Source organism: Panthera uncia, chromosome B1 (genome assembly GCF_023721935.1).
Source record: "Panthera uncia isolate 11264 chromosome B1, Puncia_PCG_1.0, whole genome shotgun sequence".
NCBI lineage: Eukaryota > Metazoa > Chordata > Mammalia > Carnivora > Felidae > Panthera > Panthera uncia.
In genome coordinates this window covers 86,968,718-86,987,030 of record NC_064811.1, presented here as the reverse complement: position 1 = coordinate 86,987,030, position 18,313 = coordinate 86,968,718, and the positions used below count along the sequence as shown (strand labels likewise).

General features: G+C 34.6%; 1 protein-coding gene across 2 annotated transcripts in view; it reads left to right on the top strand.

Annotated features, from left to right (window-relative positions):
• TBCK (TBC1 domain containing kinase) overlaps nucleotides 1-18,313 on the top strand; it is a 230,316-nt gene that overhangs the window by 26,905 nt on the left and 185,098 nt on the right. For both annotated transcript variants that reach the window (XM_049630974.1, XM_049630972.1), the window contains exon 3: nucleotides 1,463-1,535. In XM_049630974.1, coding sequence (XP_049486931.1) covers nucleotides 1,463-1,535 — 73 coding nt within the window. The remainder of the gene's footprint in view (nucleotides 1-1,462; nucleotides 1,536-18,313) is intronic.

Here is an 18,313-nt window from a genome sequence, read left to right as displayed (position 1 = left end):
TTAATTTTTTTTTATTTTTTTTTTTTTTTTTTTTTTTTTTTTTTATTTGTTTTTTCCTCTTAGAATTTCATAGTTGTACTAAATTGCTTCAGGTTCAACTTTGCTTACTTTTTTGACTGAACTGTTTTTCTTTTTCATTCTCTTTTTCCTTTTCTCCCCCTCATTAAATGTTCTTTTCAATTTAATTTTCTGTAAGTCCCTATTTAGATCACTTGGAGTCTTTCATCTGACAGTGATAGCTTTCATATAGAGCATTTGTAGTTTTTCTGTTTCTGATCATTCTGTATAATGCCACCACTTCCGACAGCTTCAGCTTCTGAAACTTGACCCCTGTGATATACTGCCCTCATACCTCGCATGACTGCCTGTGTACCATTGTCCTTCATCTCTACTCCCACATGCAAGCCCATATTTTGAACCGGTTGTTACTGAGAGTTGTTCCTCATGCTAGATCTCCTGTTCTGAAATTCTCCTTTCCCATCTGCTATTTCATTTTTTCTACCTTAACTACTTTTCATTTTCATCAAACCTCTTTGCAGTGGTCACTATTCTCAATCTGTTTGTGCTCTTACTTCTTTGTTTCATCCTAGTCTGCCATCTATATTTTGTGTTAACTTTCTTCCTTATCTAACCCATTTTGCATAGATAGTCACAGAACCCCAATTTCTTTTAAGCCCTTGATCTCTCCTGAAATAACTTTAGTAGAAGTTTCCAACCACTTGTAAAACCAGTTGTACTTTTCTCTCACTCCTCTTACATTCATTCATTTAAAAAAAAAAATGTGTCAGACAATGTGTTAGTCATTAGGGATAAGTGATGAAAAAAAATATATATAGATTGACCCTCAGAACTGTGCTATCGTATTCTTAATCTGTTGGAAAATAAAAATTACATCATAATATTGATTGTGCCCACCAAAATTTTATATTATTACTTAATCTTAGCAGGCCCCATGATGTTACAAATAATCCCACATCAATTTTCTGTTCTTTCTTCATAGTCATGATTCAGAACATTTCTGCTTTTCTCAAGTTTCTAAACTCAGTTTCAAAACCTTGTGCTTGAACCAGACTGCCAAGACAATTTGTCCCTAGCTCCTAATTTCCCTTTCACTTCAAAATTTCTTTATATCTTCATCCAAGATTTTCCTTTTCCTAGTCTGTGTCAGAAGAAGGGTCACTTCTTTCTTCCAAAAGTAAAACTTTCCATCTGTTTTTCCTGATGCGCATGGGAGAAACTCTAGACAAAAATACAAGATGACATGAAATTGTTATTTAATGTGATGTTTTATTGCATATTTATTCTCTTTTATATACTTGGTAACTATGTGGTTAATACAGAGTTTGAAAAACTCTTGAAATACTATTAACACTGTAAGTTAATATTTTTAATGGGCTATATTATTTTGTTATTAAACAGTTTTTAAATCAAATATAAAGTGGATTTACTTTGTTTTACTCAGAGAGACTGGTGGTGGTAGCTGAACACTGTGAGCGGAGTCTAGAAGACTTGCTTCGAGAGAGGAAACCCATGAGGTACCGTGTTATATCAGGATAATTAAGTGAACAGCAGAAATTGGCAAAAAAAAAAAAAAAAGGCATTTTAACGTTTGAAACTGCAGAGTTTTTATTTCTTTTGTTACTTGTTTAATGATAAAATCCAGGTGCAAATTTTATTTTAGGAAATTTAATTCACAGGCCTCACAAAAATTCAATGTTGACATTGTCCAGTGTCCAGTTTTTATGAGCTAGGCATTCTCCAGAGTACTTAGCAAAAAAATTCCTAAAAAAGATATATATGAAAATTTGAAATGTTTTCAGTACTAAGCATTTCTGTAGGTGAGATTAAGAGTATTTTCCTATGAGTAGTACTTGGTAACTTCTAACTGGTATTCCTAGGGACATAGTAAGTTGTGTTAAGGAAAGACCATGTTGAGTGGAGAGAGAATAATCATAGCTTGGGTGGAATCTAATGATATAGGTTAAATTACATTAATTCAGTGGTTCAGTAGTTACTTTCTGTCTCAGACATTTCTGGGAAGAAGCGTATGTGGTATATATATTATTACAAATATACTACTAAATGAATTTCTTCACACATTTTTCTGAAATTATCTTAAAATCATGGGAAATATTACTTTAAAGTTGTACTAAGCCAATGAAAAATGTTTGCCGTAAGTCTTTGTAGGATTGTAATTATCCATCCTCTTTTGAAGAAATATTCTTATTCTTGATTAATACTTTTAAATCACTGCTATATCCTAGATGAAACAAAATTTTTTCAAGGGAGGAAAAAAATGTGTATCTTGCTAGATGGTAGTTATTTAATAAAAGTATAACAAATAAATTGAATAAAATACTTGCCTTAATCCTTTAAATGATTTGATTTTAAGTGTTCTCTAGAATGAAAGAATGCACATACCAAGTATACCATTGCCTTACTTCTTTGGAAGAGTCTAATCTGACCATAGGTACTAAAAGTGACTTTTGTATATATTTAGAAGTAGCTTAGCCTTATTTAATGAATATGTTTTTATAATTATGATTTTTACATGTCATAGTCTTTGATTTTGTGTTTTTAAGAACATCTTATTCTGTTTGCCAGTTTAAACTTATCCTTTAATTTATAGCTACACTGATGTTAAAAAGTATTCTCTGTGAAAACTAGTTGACATCAAAATTGAAAACAAATTGTAGTCACATCTTTATGAAAAAAAAAAACCAAAACAACACTTTATTTTAAATCTGCTTGGATTAAATTTGTATAAAGATTAAAACTAATTGTAGCCATGTCTTTACCTCGGAAATATATAACTGAGCCTGGGTTAACTTTGTATAATGATGCACAATGCATTATGTATGATAAAAAAGCCACTAACTAGCTGGGCAGCCTTGGACGATTCTTTTAATCATATTTCTTATCGATAAAACAAGGAGTTTTAGTTGATCTAGGGATCATTCTAGGGGAAATTATTCTTAACTTTATATTTTATTTAATATGTATTAAGTTTGATAGTAATATATTGATCTACTGCCTTTGGAAGTATATTTATTTTTTCTTATGCTAATATAATAACCTACCAATGCCCTTTATTTAAATGGTAGATTTCATGACAAATCTAAGTGTAAAATTTCAGTGCTATATTTTAAAAGGCAAATTGTTATAGAAACAAAAGTTTTATGATTCAGCAATTCCACTCCTTGGTAGAGGACCTTCTTAACTTTTGTCTCCAAGGTACCTCATTTACCTCACTCTAATCCTAGCCCTGCTTTGGTATTTAACCAAGAGAAAGGAGAAATACATGTTCACTAAAATATCTGCACAACAATGTTCCCAGAAACATTATTCATAGTAGCCCCTGACTGGGAAAAACTGAAGTGTCCATCAATGGAAGAATGAATCATGTTATTTTAATCAAAAATAAAAAGGAATGAACTATTGCTATATACAACATGATGAGCCTTAAAAATATGCTGAGCAAAAGAAGCCAGTTCTAGAATGATCAGAACTTATGGTGATAGATATAAAAACAGTACTCAACTCTGGTTGGGAGAAGGGACAATGTAGGAACTGATTCAAAATAGCCTTGACAAGGAAACTATCTGGAGTAATGGAATTTTTTTACATCTTGATCAAGGTATTACTTATGTGGTGCATTTTCTTGCAAAACTTAAAGTTCACTGAAATATACACTTCAGATGTGTGCATCTCAACTATGTAAATTATGCCTCATTTTTAAAAAAAACAAAAAAAACAAAAACTTGTTCCATTATTTACTTGGCTTGAATTCTAAATCCCTTATATAGCAACAATATTATGTTGTTAATGAAGGTGCTTGATCCAATGGCATACCTGTTTGTATTTCTTTGTTTCTATAAGAAGAAATAGTGTGAATTAGTTGTTCCTGCTTAACCAGTACCTCAACACTTAGTGGTTTAAAAACAATAAACTTTTATCCTTTCATATAATTTCTCAGGGTCAAGAATTCAGGAATGAATTAGCTAGATGGTTTTAATTCAGGATCTCATGAGGTTGGTTGCAGTCCATATATAAACTGGAGCTATAATTATCTGAAAGGTTGACAGGCTAGATGATCTGTTTCTAAGATAACTCACTCATTTGGTGCCAGTTGTTGACAGTAGATTTTAATTCTTCTTTATTTTGAGGGCCTTGCCACTGGTGTTTGTCTATCCTTACAGTATGGGGTTGACTTCTCTAAGTTTCTATTCCTTTTATGACCTAGCCTCAGGAACCACACACCATCATTTTTGAAATAGTCAATTGAATACAGAAGTCAGCCATTCTATTCAGTATGGGAGGGGACTACATAAGAATATGAATCTTAAACATCAGGGATCGATCCTTGGGCATCTTAGAAGCTGGCTGTCATAGAAGTCTTAGAGATCATACATGTAATTAAAAAAAAACAGGAGGGAAATACTAAACCAACATTAACATTAACTGAAAAATAACTTAAAAATTAATTTCTTAAAATTATTCAGTATTCATTTAGGCTACATGAGACAGAAAAAAGGAAGAGTTTATACCATGAAGAGAAGGTAGAGTATTAAGGGAATCAGAGTACTAAAGGTGGACCAAGGTCTTCATGGACATGAAGAAAGTTATTAAGATCATAATTGATCTACATTCTGAAAATTGATGTTATCCATGGGCTTATGCTCCCAGTCATTCTGGAGGGCCCTGTAAGCTACAACTAGATTAATTCTCTGGTCATCAGGGTAGTAGTAACTGTAGACTGTTCCTTCTGATATTGAATTTTCTTTCTCTGTTCCTACTTGTTATTCCTTTACTTACTAAAAAGTCTAAGACAGAAAAGAGAAGCTGGTGCCTTAGATAAATTTCATTTTACCTCCTGCTCTGTCCTTTCACTGTTTTTTTTCTTTTTTTTTTTACTTTCAATTGTACTGTAAAAGGATATAATTGATATTGCTTTGCCAATAAGATTAAATCCATTAACTTGTGGAAAGTTTTACTTTTCTATACTCATCAGCTTTTATCATTGTTTTAGACACAAATCTGATAGCACTGAACACTAGGAGTTTTAACAGTACAAAGGTGTAAAGAAGCCACCTTTCTTCAATGCCTTTGTATGTCTTCATGAGGATAAAATGTTACAGATAGAGGCATATTCTTTGAGTAGATAAACATGAATAGCATTTATGCAGATTTCATGTTGTCTTTCATACCATTTACATTTCTTTTTTTTTTTTTTTAATGTTTATTTATTTTTGAGAGAGACAGAGCATGAGCAGGAAGGGGCAGAGAGAGAGAGAGGGAGACACAGAATCCAAAGCAGGCTCCAGGCTCCAGGCTCCAAGCTGTCAGCACAGAGCTGGATGCCAGGCTTGAACTCACAAGCTCACCAACTGCAAGATCATGACCTGAGCTGAAGTTGGACACTTAACCAACTGAGCCACCCAGGCGCCCCTCATTTACATTTCTAATAGTCATTTTCACTTATGTAAAGTAGAATATATAGTAGTTTTTATGGATCTTTGCAATTTCTTCAAGTAAGATATATTTAAACAGTTTTGTAACTAAAGTACTATGTTCTAATCATTCTGGTAACAGACTAAAATTCAGTATTTTCCTCATTCATTTTGGAGTAAAACATTCAGCACTTACTGCCTTTGAGTAGACATGATTCTTTCAGGTTCAGTTCCAAGTTGTTATCTGATCCATCCATCTAAATTAACTTTGTTGAAAACTATTTGACTTTCCACATATTTGGATTACATTAGTCTCCAATAACAGCAGATTTCATGTGCAGAGTTGCTGTGCTACAATTTTAATTAATTCTGTAACCTGTTTATGGAAAGTGAGAAGATGTCCTTATGGCTTATAAATCATATAAATTTCCCCTACTGCCAAAAGTAAGCACCCTGCACCTGTAAGAAAGGCTGATGCAAAGTAAACAGGAAATCTATTTAGATGGGCTTGCAATTTGAGACCCAGGATTTTTACTTGTCCATCTGTCTCTAACTGTTGCAGAACTATAAGCTGCCAGTTGTCTGGTAGTTATTTGTAGGTCATTGTCTAAACTTAAACATCATCCAAGGCATATATCTTACTGGGTTTCTATTTTGAAGAAAAATTTAACTCTTTTGTAAAATTGGTGCAATGGGGGATAGGGGAGTGAAAACTAGAACTTAGAGACATGTCTTATGTCAGTTGACTCACTTTTTTCATAACACATTTAATATCATTGAACTAAGTGATATTATACTAAAACATTGTAGTAATTCATATTACAAATATATTATAACTTGGGGCACCTGGGTGGCTCACTAGGATGAGTGTCCAATTCTTGATTTCAGCTCAGGTCATGATCCCAGGGACATGGGATCTAGCCCAGCTTCAGGCTCTGTGCTCAGTGCAGAGCTTCCTTAAGATTCTCTCTCTTCTCCTCTCTCTGCCTCTCTCCCCTGCTCACACACACACTCTCTCACTCTCTCTCTCTAAAATAAAAAAAAAACAGTGGCACCTGGGTGGCTCAGTTGCTTAAGTGTCCAATTCTTGATTTCATCTCAGGTCATGATCTCAGGGTTCATGAGATCAAGCCCCACATCAGGTCTGTGCTGACAGTGCGGAGCCTGCTTGGGATTCTTTGTCTCTCTTTGCCCCTCCGCTGCTCATACTCACTGTGTCTCTCTCAAAATAAATAAACTTTAAAAATAAAATAACACAAAACACCAAAATACTTTTTAAAAAGAGAAGAAAAGAAAAGAAAAAAAAAATAAGTATATTATAACTTAAGACTATTTTAAGGCCTCAGATCCCACTGGAAAACCAAGCATCTTTTTTTTTTTTTTTTATCATTCTTAATGGCCCTAAAACTCTTTTGAGAATTTGTGTTATCCAAACAGAAAATAATAATTTTGCGCTATGACCTGGAGGTGTTGTCAAGTCAGTCTCTTATAAATTAATGTTATTTGTACAGATAGTTTGCTGATCTGGTTTGAAAGAGAAAACTCACCATTTTCTGTATAGTTTATTCGAGCTCGAATTTGAGGAATTAATTTTTGGAGAATGCTGCTCTCTTCTCAGTGGCTTTTATATGTTACTTGTGCCAGGGTTCAATCTGCCAATATTTCTCTCCAGTTTCAGTTAAATGATAAAAATTATTTGTTGGAAACATAAAGGCATGGAATTCAATTAAACTCCTATAACCAGTAGGTTTCAAGAAACAAAGTACAGCATTTGGAATGTTTGTTTGAAGTCATCTCATATTTGGTGCCTGTGAATCTATTTAATTGCTACCCTGAAGCCAGATTCAAGATACTGAAAAGTGGGGAAATTTAAATCTCAACTCCTTTCTGAAATATTTTCCAAGAATGTTAAAAAGAGAGACATACCTTCATCATTCCTATTAAAGCAAGCATGAGGAAATGGTTTGCCTTTTAAGTCTAGCTGCTATTTGGAAAGTATTTCCCTTTTGTGTTCATGTTCTTCAGGGCATGTACTTTTGCTTCATCTGTAACAGTGTCAGCGAGTATAGTTCAGAGATATTCAGCAGAGTTTTGGCACTTGGAGCAAAGTTTCTGCATTGTCCTTAAATTTGCAAGTGAAGGCGGGGTGAGTAGTGCAAGCATGTTTCTTTAATAAAATGTTTGTCATATGTTTTTAGGGTTATGGTTTTGAAAATTTACCAGAGAACCATCAGCATAGCAGAGGTTATACATGGTTATACATGGAGACTTTGATGGGAAGCAGGCAATGTCTGCAGCTGTTCACTAGCTTGATGGAAAACATGATCTGACTTACTCGGATGAGTAAGTTTTATTTGCCCCTATTAAAAGGTTGCCTACTCACTGAATTAGATACCCCAAAGAATTTTGGACACGTTCTAGAGTGCAGTCCACGATGGATAATGAGCACAGGTCATAGTCTTCAGAAATGGATAGTATATTGTCTTATTTTAGAAAAAAATAACCTGATAGTGGAAGTTAAGGCTCTCATACTTTTTTTTTTCCTTCCCTTCAAGGTCCCTAGTTTCAAAATGCATTTGAAATTATTACCATGTAGTCAAATAACTTAGGGATTTATATAACTGATATATATTTTTCTTTCTATTGTACTTGTTTTGTGTAAGGATGGGAAATAATACCAAAAGATGCTCTTCACTCACGCTGGGAATCTTGCAGTTATCCTGTGCTTCTCCCTCTCTGGTACCCTATATCCTGTTAGCCGTCAAGTATCATTAATATAACCTTGGTGGTGTTTCTCACATCTCTACTGTTTTTTACATTCTTTAGTTCAGGCCTCATTAACAAACTGCTTGATTATTGCATTACAACATTCTCCTAACTGGTCTTCCTGCATTAGTCTTTAATATACCCCATTAGTATTATCTGCTGCCATATTAATATTTTTAATATTAATTCCCTGCTTAGAGACATTTGGTGGCTCTCCATTTTTGTGTGTGGCGGGGGGAGTGTTTTGTAGGCATAGGATCTGACTTCAATCAAACTCTCTATATTATTTCCAAATAGTGTCTAAATTATGCAAGTAGTTTTTATTGTTACTGATATATAGTTGAGGAGATGGAGTGCCAGAGAAATGAAATACAACATGAAGACTGAGGTGTCTTTTTGTCCAAAACTGTATCTCCAATCTTTGGCACAATGTATAGCACTTCTTTAAGTTACTTGCTTCTCTCTATATGCCATACCACTGAACCAAAGCAAATATTTTATTTCCCTACTCCAAATTTCTTTATCACATTGTATCTCTCCAGTTGTAAGGTGCCTTTTCCCTTTTAGCTTATAATTGTTTGCCTACAATTATAGAATTAAGCAAGCTATGATTTGCCTTCCCTAACCATATATTTTTTGACATCTATACTGTATTTTTTTTATTTTTCTGCCTCTAAAATTGTTAGCATAAGAGTTTCCATATAGTTAAATTGTTGTAAATGAACAATTTAATGAACTATGTTTTTGTTTAGTCATGCAGTTTGAATTATATTTTCCTATTATCTTTTAATCATGTGCCATAATTTTCTTTCCCACACAAATGAGTTTTGGTGAGTCTGATTCAAACGTTATCTTGGTGATTTTTAAAATTATTTTCTTGGAAATATATTTTTTTTTTAAATAGAATGAGTACACAAATTGTTCATTTCCTTCCTCGCAGCTCTGGGGAAGAATCTACTTCTAAACTCATTTTAGGGTGTTGGCAGAATCCAGTTCCTTCCCATGGTAGGACTGATGTTTCTATTTTCTTGATTACTATCAACCAAGGGCTGCTCTCAGCCTCTGGAAGGCATTTGCACTCCTGGTCATATGGCCCTCTCCATCTCTGAAGCCAAAAATGGAGAATCTCCCTAATCATATCCCACTCATGCCTGGAATCTTTCTTAGTTCCTCTGCCTCTAACCTCTACATCCAGATTTCAAGGACTCATGTGATAAGGTGAGGCTCAACCAGACAATCTCCCTTTCTCCCTTTCTTAAAGTCAATTGTGCCATATCACAGCTTGATCATGGGCGTAAAATCCATCATATTCATAGCCCTGGGGATCATGCAGGGTATAAGTCAAGGAGCAGGGATCTTGGCAACCATATTAAAATTCTACCTACTTCAGTTTGGTTATTGGGAAAATATTGGAGAAAATTTTTTAGTCTCCTAGGAAGTGTTATATGGTGTTCTTTTTTATATTAGTCATTGCGGCTGAGATGGTGGGAACTGTGGTGTGTCAGGGTCACCAAGACCACCCCCAGCTTCAGTGACTCACTGGAAGCACTCACAGGACTCAGAAGTCATATACTCAGTGGTTACATTATACTCACTTCATTACAGCAAGAGGAGACAAAACAATGTCAATAAAGGAAAAATAAAGGGGCAAAGAATGGAGGAAAGCAGCCACAAGCTTTCCAGAGTCCTCTCCTGGAAGAGTTGTAGAGCATGTACTTAATTCTTCTAGCCAAAAATTGTGACATGTGCCACGTGTTGCCCATTAGAGAAGCTTGTCTGAGTCTAGAAGTGGAGGATAATTAGGGTTTGGTCACAAAGGCACATAGTACCTGTGTGATTGACTGCAGTTACTGATGCTCTCGACCTCCAGAAGGAAAGCAGGTGTTCCATATAAATCATATTGTTTGTATAAACTATCTAGACAAACTTGAGTGGTTCAGGGCCTCAAATGGTCAAAACACTCTTATCAGTTAGAACATTTCCAAAAGCACAATTCCCAGAAGCCCACAATAGGCCAGTCAGGAAAACAGGCACTTTGGGGGGAATGCACAAAGAGACTGATGAGATTCTTTTTTGAAGAGGTATTAAAGCAGATTTTATAGCCACTTGCAGCAATTCATGACGTATGTTATGTTATGACTTTGTAAACTAATAGTTGCCGATCTTTTTCAGTCTGGTTTGTGGAAAAAGCCTTTTTTTTTTCATCCATCAGTGATGTACTAGCTTTCTATTGCTGTTGTAACATATTGACACAAATATAGCAGCTTAAACACACACAAGTTTATTTTCTTACAGTTCTGTAGGTAAGGAGTCTATTGGACTTGGCTGGTTTTTCTGCTTCAGGTCTTTTTCTTTTAATTTTTTTTTAACATTTATTTATTTTTGAGAGAGAGGGAGACAGAGCATGAGTTGGGGAGGGGCAGAGAGAGACACACACACAGAATCCGAAGCAGTCTCCAGGCTCTGAGCTGTCAGCACAGAGCCCGACGCAGGGCCTGAACTCACAAACTGTGAGATCATGACCTGAGCCGAAATCAGACGCTTAACCGACTGAGCCACCCAGGCTCCCCTTTAAATTTTTTCCTTAATGTTTACTTATTTTGTAATAAGTAAACATTATTTTGAGAGAGTGAGAGAGAGAGCACATGAGTAAGTGCACAAACAGGAGAGGGGCAGAGAGTGGGAGAGAGAGAATCACAAGCAGACTCCGTGCTGTCAGTGCAGAGGCCCACATGGGGCTTGATCCCATGAACCCATGTCCTGCACTGTAATCAAGAGTCAGATGCTTAACTGACTGAGCTACCCAAGAGCACCCTGTTTCAGGTCTAATAAAGCCAAAACCAAGGTGTCAGCAGGGCTATATTTCCTTCGGACGCACTAGGGGAGAATTCATTTCCAGGCTTACTCCATTTGTTGGTAGAATTTAGTTCTAAAAAGTTGTTGGACTGAGATACCCATTTCCATACTGACTGTTGGCCAGGAATTGTTCTTAGCTTTTAGAGGCAACCAACAACATTCCCTGGCTCGTGGCCCCATTTCTTCCATCTTCAAAGTTTGTTACAACAGGTCTAATCCTGATGCTTTGAATCTCTGACCTCTCCTGTCTTGTCTTCTGCCATTCTCTTTGATAGACTCTTCTGCTTTTAAGGGCTTCTATGATTGCATTAGATCCACCTAGATAATTCAAGGTACTGTCTTTATTTTAGGGTTAACTAATTAGCGGTCTAATTCCATCTGCCAAGCCCCTTCACAGTACTACCCATACTAGTGACAAGAATCTTGGGAGGATCCTGCCTACTATATTCTTTACACAGGTAAATATTGAAGTTTATTCCTCCTCACTTAAATCTTAATTTTATTTTATTGATTATACCTCAATTTCTAAAGAAAGAAGTAATTAAGCAATGTTAATCCTCTCAACAATTACAAACATGTTTAACCTGTTTTCTTGATGAAAGAAATATTTCTGAGTCACTCAAGTTGCCAGTTATATACAGAAAAAATAGTCAAAATTTAATAAAGTTTAAATTCAAACTTTATGCTATTTTCTAGCCTAATAGTCAAGAGTAAAATGAACCCTGTATTTATTTTTAAAAAAAAATTCCTATTGGGTGTGTCCATATATAAAAAGAATGATCAGAGAACGTGTAAATATGTTGATACTGAATGCTGAACTGTTATTTTCCATTAGAGACACTTTTTTGCATCCTCAGTTGAAAGTTTTTGTGGTATATTAGATGAACTGTATTGAGAGATGGGGAGAGAGAGGCAGGCAAGATTAGTAAGCTCTGGAGAGAGAAGGGAGACTGGTTTGGGGATGAGGAATCTATGTAACAAATTACAAACTCTTTGAGTCCAAGTAGGTAATTTAAGTGAGTGAAGTGTACTGGGCTGAAACTGGGTTAAACTGGAAAGCAGGTAACACACTGAAAAGAGGCAGCTAATATTCAGCTGCAGGTGTTGTTGCCATGTGAGAAAATGTCCTATTATACCATCTCTTTCAAATTTTCAAAGGAACTCATAATTTCCAAATCTTACGTGAAATCTCTGAATTTTTAAACATTTCCAAGTAATTTAAAAAATTTTAAACATTCAGGCACCTGGGTGGCTCAGTCAGTTAAGTGTCTGGCTCTTGATTTCGGCTCAGGTCATGATCTCACAGTTCGTGAGTTCAAGCCCCACATCCGGGAGCACAGAGCCTTCTTGGGATTCTTTCTCTCCCTCTTTCTCTGCCCCTCTTCCTGCTGGCACGCACACACTCTCTTTCTCTCTCTCTCTCTGTCTCTCAAAATAAATAAACATTAAAAAAAATTTAAACATCATGATCCAAACAAAACAAAGTGATAATCTAAATTTAGCCAATGGACAGCTTATTTGCAATTATCTGACATAAGAGGTTAAATTATTGGTAGAGGAAGATATATTTCTTCTATGCTTTGCTTTAAATGGATAGGATCATTGTGAAAAGGAATGGAAAGTACTAGGTGTTTACATTCTAAGAATCATTCACTTATTTTAACACATTGAAAAGAAAAGGTGAAATATCTGAATACCCTAATTTTACTTGCAAGAAAAGAAATTATATACTTTTGAAAGACTAATTGTTTTTTAAATAGCAGAATGATCTGAGAATGGTAGGAGTCATCTGTGTTGGAAATCATTTGCACCTATGAAAACTTTCTATTTAAAAGAAATCACCTGTGTGTAACCTCAATGGCCAACTGTCAGTGTTTTTTCATTTACTCTTTGTTTTGCCTACTATTAAACAAATCAATTCCTTCAGCAAGTGAGAAGAGAACACTCTAGCAAGCTAACTCAGGAAATCTGTGTTTGGGAGTTGCACTGTAAGGGAACTTTTTCAATTTTATTCTGTAGTCTATACTTGTAAGACACAAAAAAGGGATGAAATAATAATGAATTTAATCAGTACAGTTTCCTACTGGGAAATGTTTGAAAAGCAGAAACTCCGAAGTTGATAAGTTATAAGGTGTCAATATATGAAAGAACTACAATTAAATAAGCACTTGGAATCAGAGACTCACAGGGATTTTTGTTTAATTTTGTGTTTGGTTTTGTATATATAATAAACATATATGATTGTGGTAGAGATCACAATATGCATTTTTTATTTATCCATGTTCCATGAATTAATTAATATTATGGCAATTCACATACAAGGTAGGAATCTTAGACAATAAACTTGTGCTCACCCTTCTCCTATCCTTTGGTATTATTGTCATTCTTTGTGCAATTTATATGTACTTTTACATGTGTTATAAATCTGGTTTTATATTATTATGTTTTGCGTTAAATGATTTCTTTAAAGACCTTAAGAAATAAGGAAAAATTATTTTACATTTAACCATGTATTTGCCATATCCTGAGCTCTTTATTCCTTTGTTTGAATCAGGTTTTTATCTGGTATTATTTTTCTTCAGCCTGAAAAACTTTCTTTAAAATTTCTTTTAGTATATGTCTGAAGTGTACAAATTCTCACAAATTGTGATTATCTAAAAATATCTTTATAGGGGCACCTGGGTGGCTCAGTCGGTTATCTGACTTCGGCTCAGGTCACGATCTCGCGGTCTGTGAGTTCCAGCCCGCGTCGGGCTCTGTGCTGACAGCTCGGAGTCCAGAGCCTGCTTTGGATTCTGTGTCTCCCTCTCTCTCTGCTCCTCCCCCACTCACGCTGTGTGTGTCTCTCTCTCAAAAATAAATAAACATGAAAATTTTTTTTAATATCTTTATATTACCTTATTTTCTTGGCTAGCATTTTATTATAAAAAAAATCAAAACATAGCAAAGTTAGAAGAATTGGACAATATACCTATATTCTACAATTAACATTTGCCCAATTTTTGCTTTATCATGTATCTATCTATACTGCAATCTGCTTATTAACCTATCTTATTGTTGTGATGCATTTCAAAGTAAGTTGCAGATAGGAACACACTCCATTCCTAAATGGTTCAGCATTTATATCATTAACTAGAATTCATTATGTTTGTTTGTTTTTTTTAGGTAAACTTTACATTATGTGAAAGTACAAAAACTTGTACGTCATTTGATGAATTTTGACAAATGTATACACCTGTGTAACCCAACTACACATCAAGATTAGATCACCACCATCATCCTAGAAATTTCCTTCATACCCCTTCCAAGTAAATGTTTACTGTTCTCCCCAACCCAACTCCCAGAGGCAACCACTTTTCTGATTTTTTCACCCTAAATTAGTTTTGTTTATTCAAGCACCTCATACAATTATAATTATACAGTATATACTCTTTTATGTAAGGCTTCTTTCATACACCCTAGTGTTTCTGAGAATCATTCATGTAGCTTCATGTGTTATAACCTATTTCTTTTTATTGCTGAGGTGTATTCCAGCTTATGAATATGCCACAGTTAGTTTAGCAGCGTTCTGTTTATGAACTCCTGAGATATTTCCAGGTTTTGGCTTTGATAACTAAAGTTGTGAATGTCCTTAGGTCTTTTTTGTGGGCAAATGTCTTCGTATCTCTGGATAAATATATAGCAGTAAAATTGATGGCTTATGAGCTAGGTATATGATTGATATTGTTAGAAACCACCAGATCTTTATCTAAGGTGTTGTGCTTTTTACATTCCTACTAACAATGTATGAGAGTTCTAGTTCCTCCATGTCCTTGCCAGCTGTTGTTTTTATTCTTTGACTTTTAGCCATTGTAATGAATATAAAGTGGTATCTCATTGTAGATTTAATTTGCACTTCCATGATGACTAAAGATGTTAAGTGCTTTTCATATATTCATTGGGCATTCATATCATGAGATACATACCTGTTCAATCTTTTGGTTACATTTTAAGATTATTTTTCTTTTTATTATTGATTTATAGGCATTCATTGTATATTCTCTATATTCTCTCTGTATATAACATACACTTTGTTAGATATTTTTGACAAATATTTCTGCCAGTCTGGCTTGCCTATTCATTTTTTTGATGTATATCTTGATGAGAAGTTATTTATGAAGTTTAATATATCAAATTTTTTATTTATGGTTATCACCTTTGTATCTTTTATCAGAAACTTTTGCCTCCTCCCACCTCATGAAGATATTCTCATGTTTTCTTCTAGAAGCATTATAGTTTTAAAATTTATGTTGACTATTTTATCTCTCTCAATTTAATACTTGTGTATAATGTTTAAGTCCATTTTATCCATCTGGATATTCAGTCATTCTAGCTCAATTTGTTTAAAAGACTTTCATTTTCCCATTGAATTGCTTTGATGCTTTTATTAAAAATTAAATGGCCATGTAAATGTAGGTCTGTTTCTGGCCTTCTATTTTGTCTTATTTATCTATTTTCCATCCTTATGCTAGCACCATACTGTCTTTATTACTCTAGCTTTATAGTAAACCTTGAAGTCAAGAAATATGTTTTCCAACTTTGTTCTTTTGTTTCAAAATTGCTTTAGTGATCCTTGCTTCTTTACATTTTCACATAAATGTTATAATAAGCTTTCCAGTTTCTAAGAGCATCTGTTGGTATTCTGATTGGGATTGCATTCCATCTGTGGACCAATTTGGCAACTACTGAAATATTAATATTGAGACTTATAGTGAAGGAACATGTTGTTTCTCTCTAAATTTTTAAGTCATCCTTAATTTCTCTTAGCAATATTAAGAGTTTACAATGTAGAATTCTTGCTTTTTTGTTAAACTTGTGCAGTTAGAATTGTGTTTTATATTACAATTGTTTGCTGCTGGTATGTAAAAGTGAAAGCAGCATAGACATATGATATATAAAAATACAAGCATGAGCAGCACCAGGGTAGCTTAGTCAGTTAAGTGTATGACTCTTGATTTCAACTCAGGTCATGATCTAGGTTCATGAGATTGAGCCCCATGTCACTTAGGATCCTCTCTCTCTCTCTCTCTCTCTCTCGCTCTCTCTCTCTCTCTCTCTCTCACACACACACACACACACACACACACACACAAATAAACATTAAAAAAAAACCACTAACATGAAATAGTGTGAGAAAAAATATAAGGCATGAAGATTATGAGAAGGAGGAGGAGAAGAAGAGGTAGAAGAGGAAAAGTTGTAAATGTATTTCTATTAAATAATGATGTGGTTGTGTAGAAAAATCTGAGGAATTAAAAAAAAAACTCTTTTAATTAATAAGTGAGTTTAGTGGTATAACAGGAAACAAGCCCAATATAAATATATCAGCAATTAGGTGTTAGAATATGTTGCTCATTTAGCAGTAAATTACTCAAACTGCTTAGCATCTAACTTTTTTCTTAAGTGTATTAGATGAAATTTCCCTCTTGGAAGATAAGGTGATCCAATGAGATAGAAAGTGATCATGTAATACAGTCTTTGAATAATTTTGAGGCCTAGAGTGGATTTACCATCTTGTAGTTCCTAGAATTTGGGAAACATGTTTTAGGTAACTTGCCAGAAATCACCAAATGGAGAGCTTGTGCTGAAGAAAAGGTGATTTGACAGTTTCTGTCTAGTGGTTATCAGAGTTGAGATTGTGGAATCTGATAAGGCCAATGTTTTTGACGATTCTAATACTTTCTGTTTATAGAAGTATAATTGGGGCTACCTGGATAGCTCAGTTGGTAGAGCTTCTGACTCTTGATTTCAGCTCAGGTCATGATCTTATGGTTTGTGGATTTGAGTCCCACATCAGGCTCTGTGCTGACAGCATGCAGCCTGCTTTGGATTCTCTCTCTTTTTCTCTCTCTGCCCCTCCCCTGGTCACTCACTATTTGTCTCTCGACATAAATAAATAAACATTTAAAAAAAGAAGTATAATTGGCATAGAATGTTCTGTTAGTTTCAGATGTACAGCATAATGATGTGATATTTTTATGCATTATAAAGTCATCCCCACAATAAGTCTATTACCGTCACCATAGAAAATTATTATAATAGTATTGACTATATTCCCTGTGCTGTACTTTACATCCCATGACCTATTCATTTTATAACTGGGAGCTGATACCTCTTAATCCTCTTCATTTCTTTCACTCATGCCCAAACCAATCCCTGCTCTGGTAACCAACAGTTTGTTTCCTGTATGTATGAGTCTGTTTCTGTTTTGTTTTGATTGTACATTTGTTGTGTTTTCAAAAATTTTTAATGTTTATTTTTGAGAGAGACAGAGATAGCACATGAGTGGAGGAGGGGCAGAGAGAGAGGGAGACACAGAATCCAAAGCAGGCTCCAGGCTCTGAGCCATCAGCACAGAGCCCAACGTGGGGCTCGAAACCATGAAACATGAGATCATGACCTGAGCCAAAGTTACACACTCAGCCGACTGAGCCACCCAGGCACCCCATGTTGTGTTTCTTAGATTGAAATACAAATGACACTATATTTGTTTTTCTCTGACTTATTTCACTTAGCTTAATACCTTCCATGTTGTCTATTTATGTTGTCAAAAATGGCAAGATTTTACTCTCTTTTATGGCTGAGTAATATTCCATTGTATATATACCACATCTGTTTTGTCCATTTATCAGTTGACGGTCACTTAGGTTACTTCCCTTGGCAATTGTAAATAATGAACATAGAGGTGTATATATCTCTTTGAATTCGTATTTTCATTTTCTTTGGATAAATACCAGAAGTGGAATTCCTGGATCATTGGTAGTTCTACTTTTAATTTTAGAGGAACGTCCATACTGTTTTCCACAGTGGTAGTACCAATTTACATTCCCACCAGCAGTGCATGAAGGTTCCCTTTCCTCCACATCTTTGGTAACGCTTGTTATTTTTTTGTCCGTTTGAAAATAGACAATCTGATAGGTGTGAGGAGAGAGCTCATTGTGGTTTTGATTTGCATTTCAGTGATGATGATTTTGAGCACTGTTTCTTCTTTGAAAAAAGGTCTACTACTCAAGTCCTCTGCCTGTATTTTAATCAGCTTTATGTTTGTTTGTTTTGATATTAAGTTGTTCAAGAGCTTTACTGTGGATCCATACTTCTTTTTTTTTTTTCTTTTTTTATTTATTTATTTATTTTTATTTATTTATTTTTTTTTTAATTTTTTTTATTTTTTTTTTATTTTTTAATATATGAAATTTACTGTC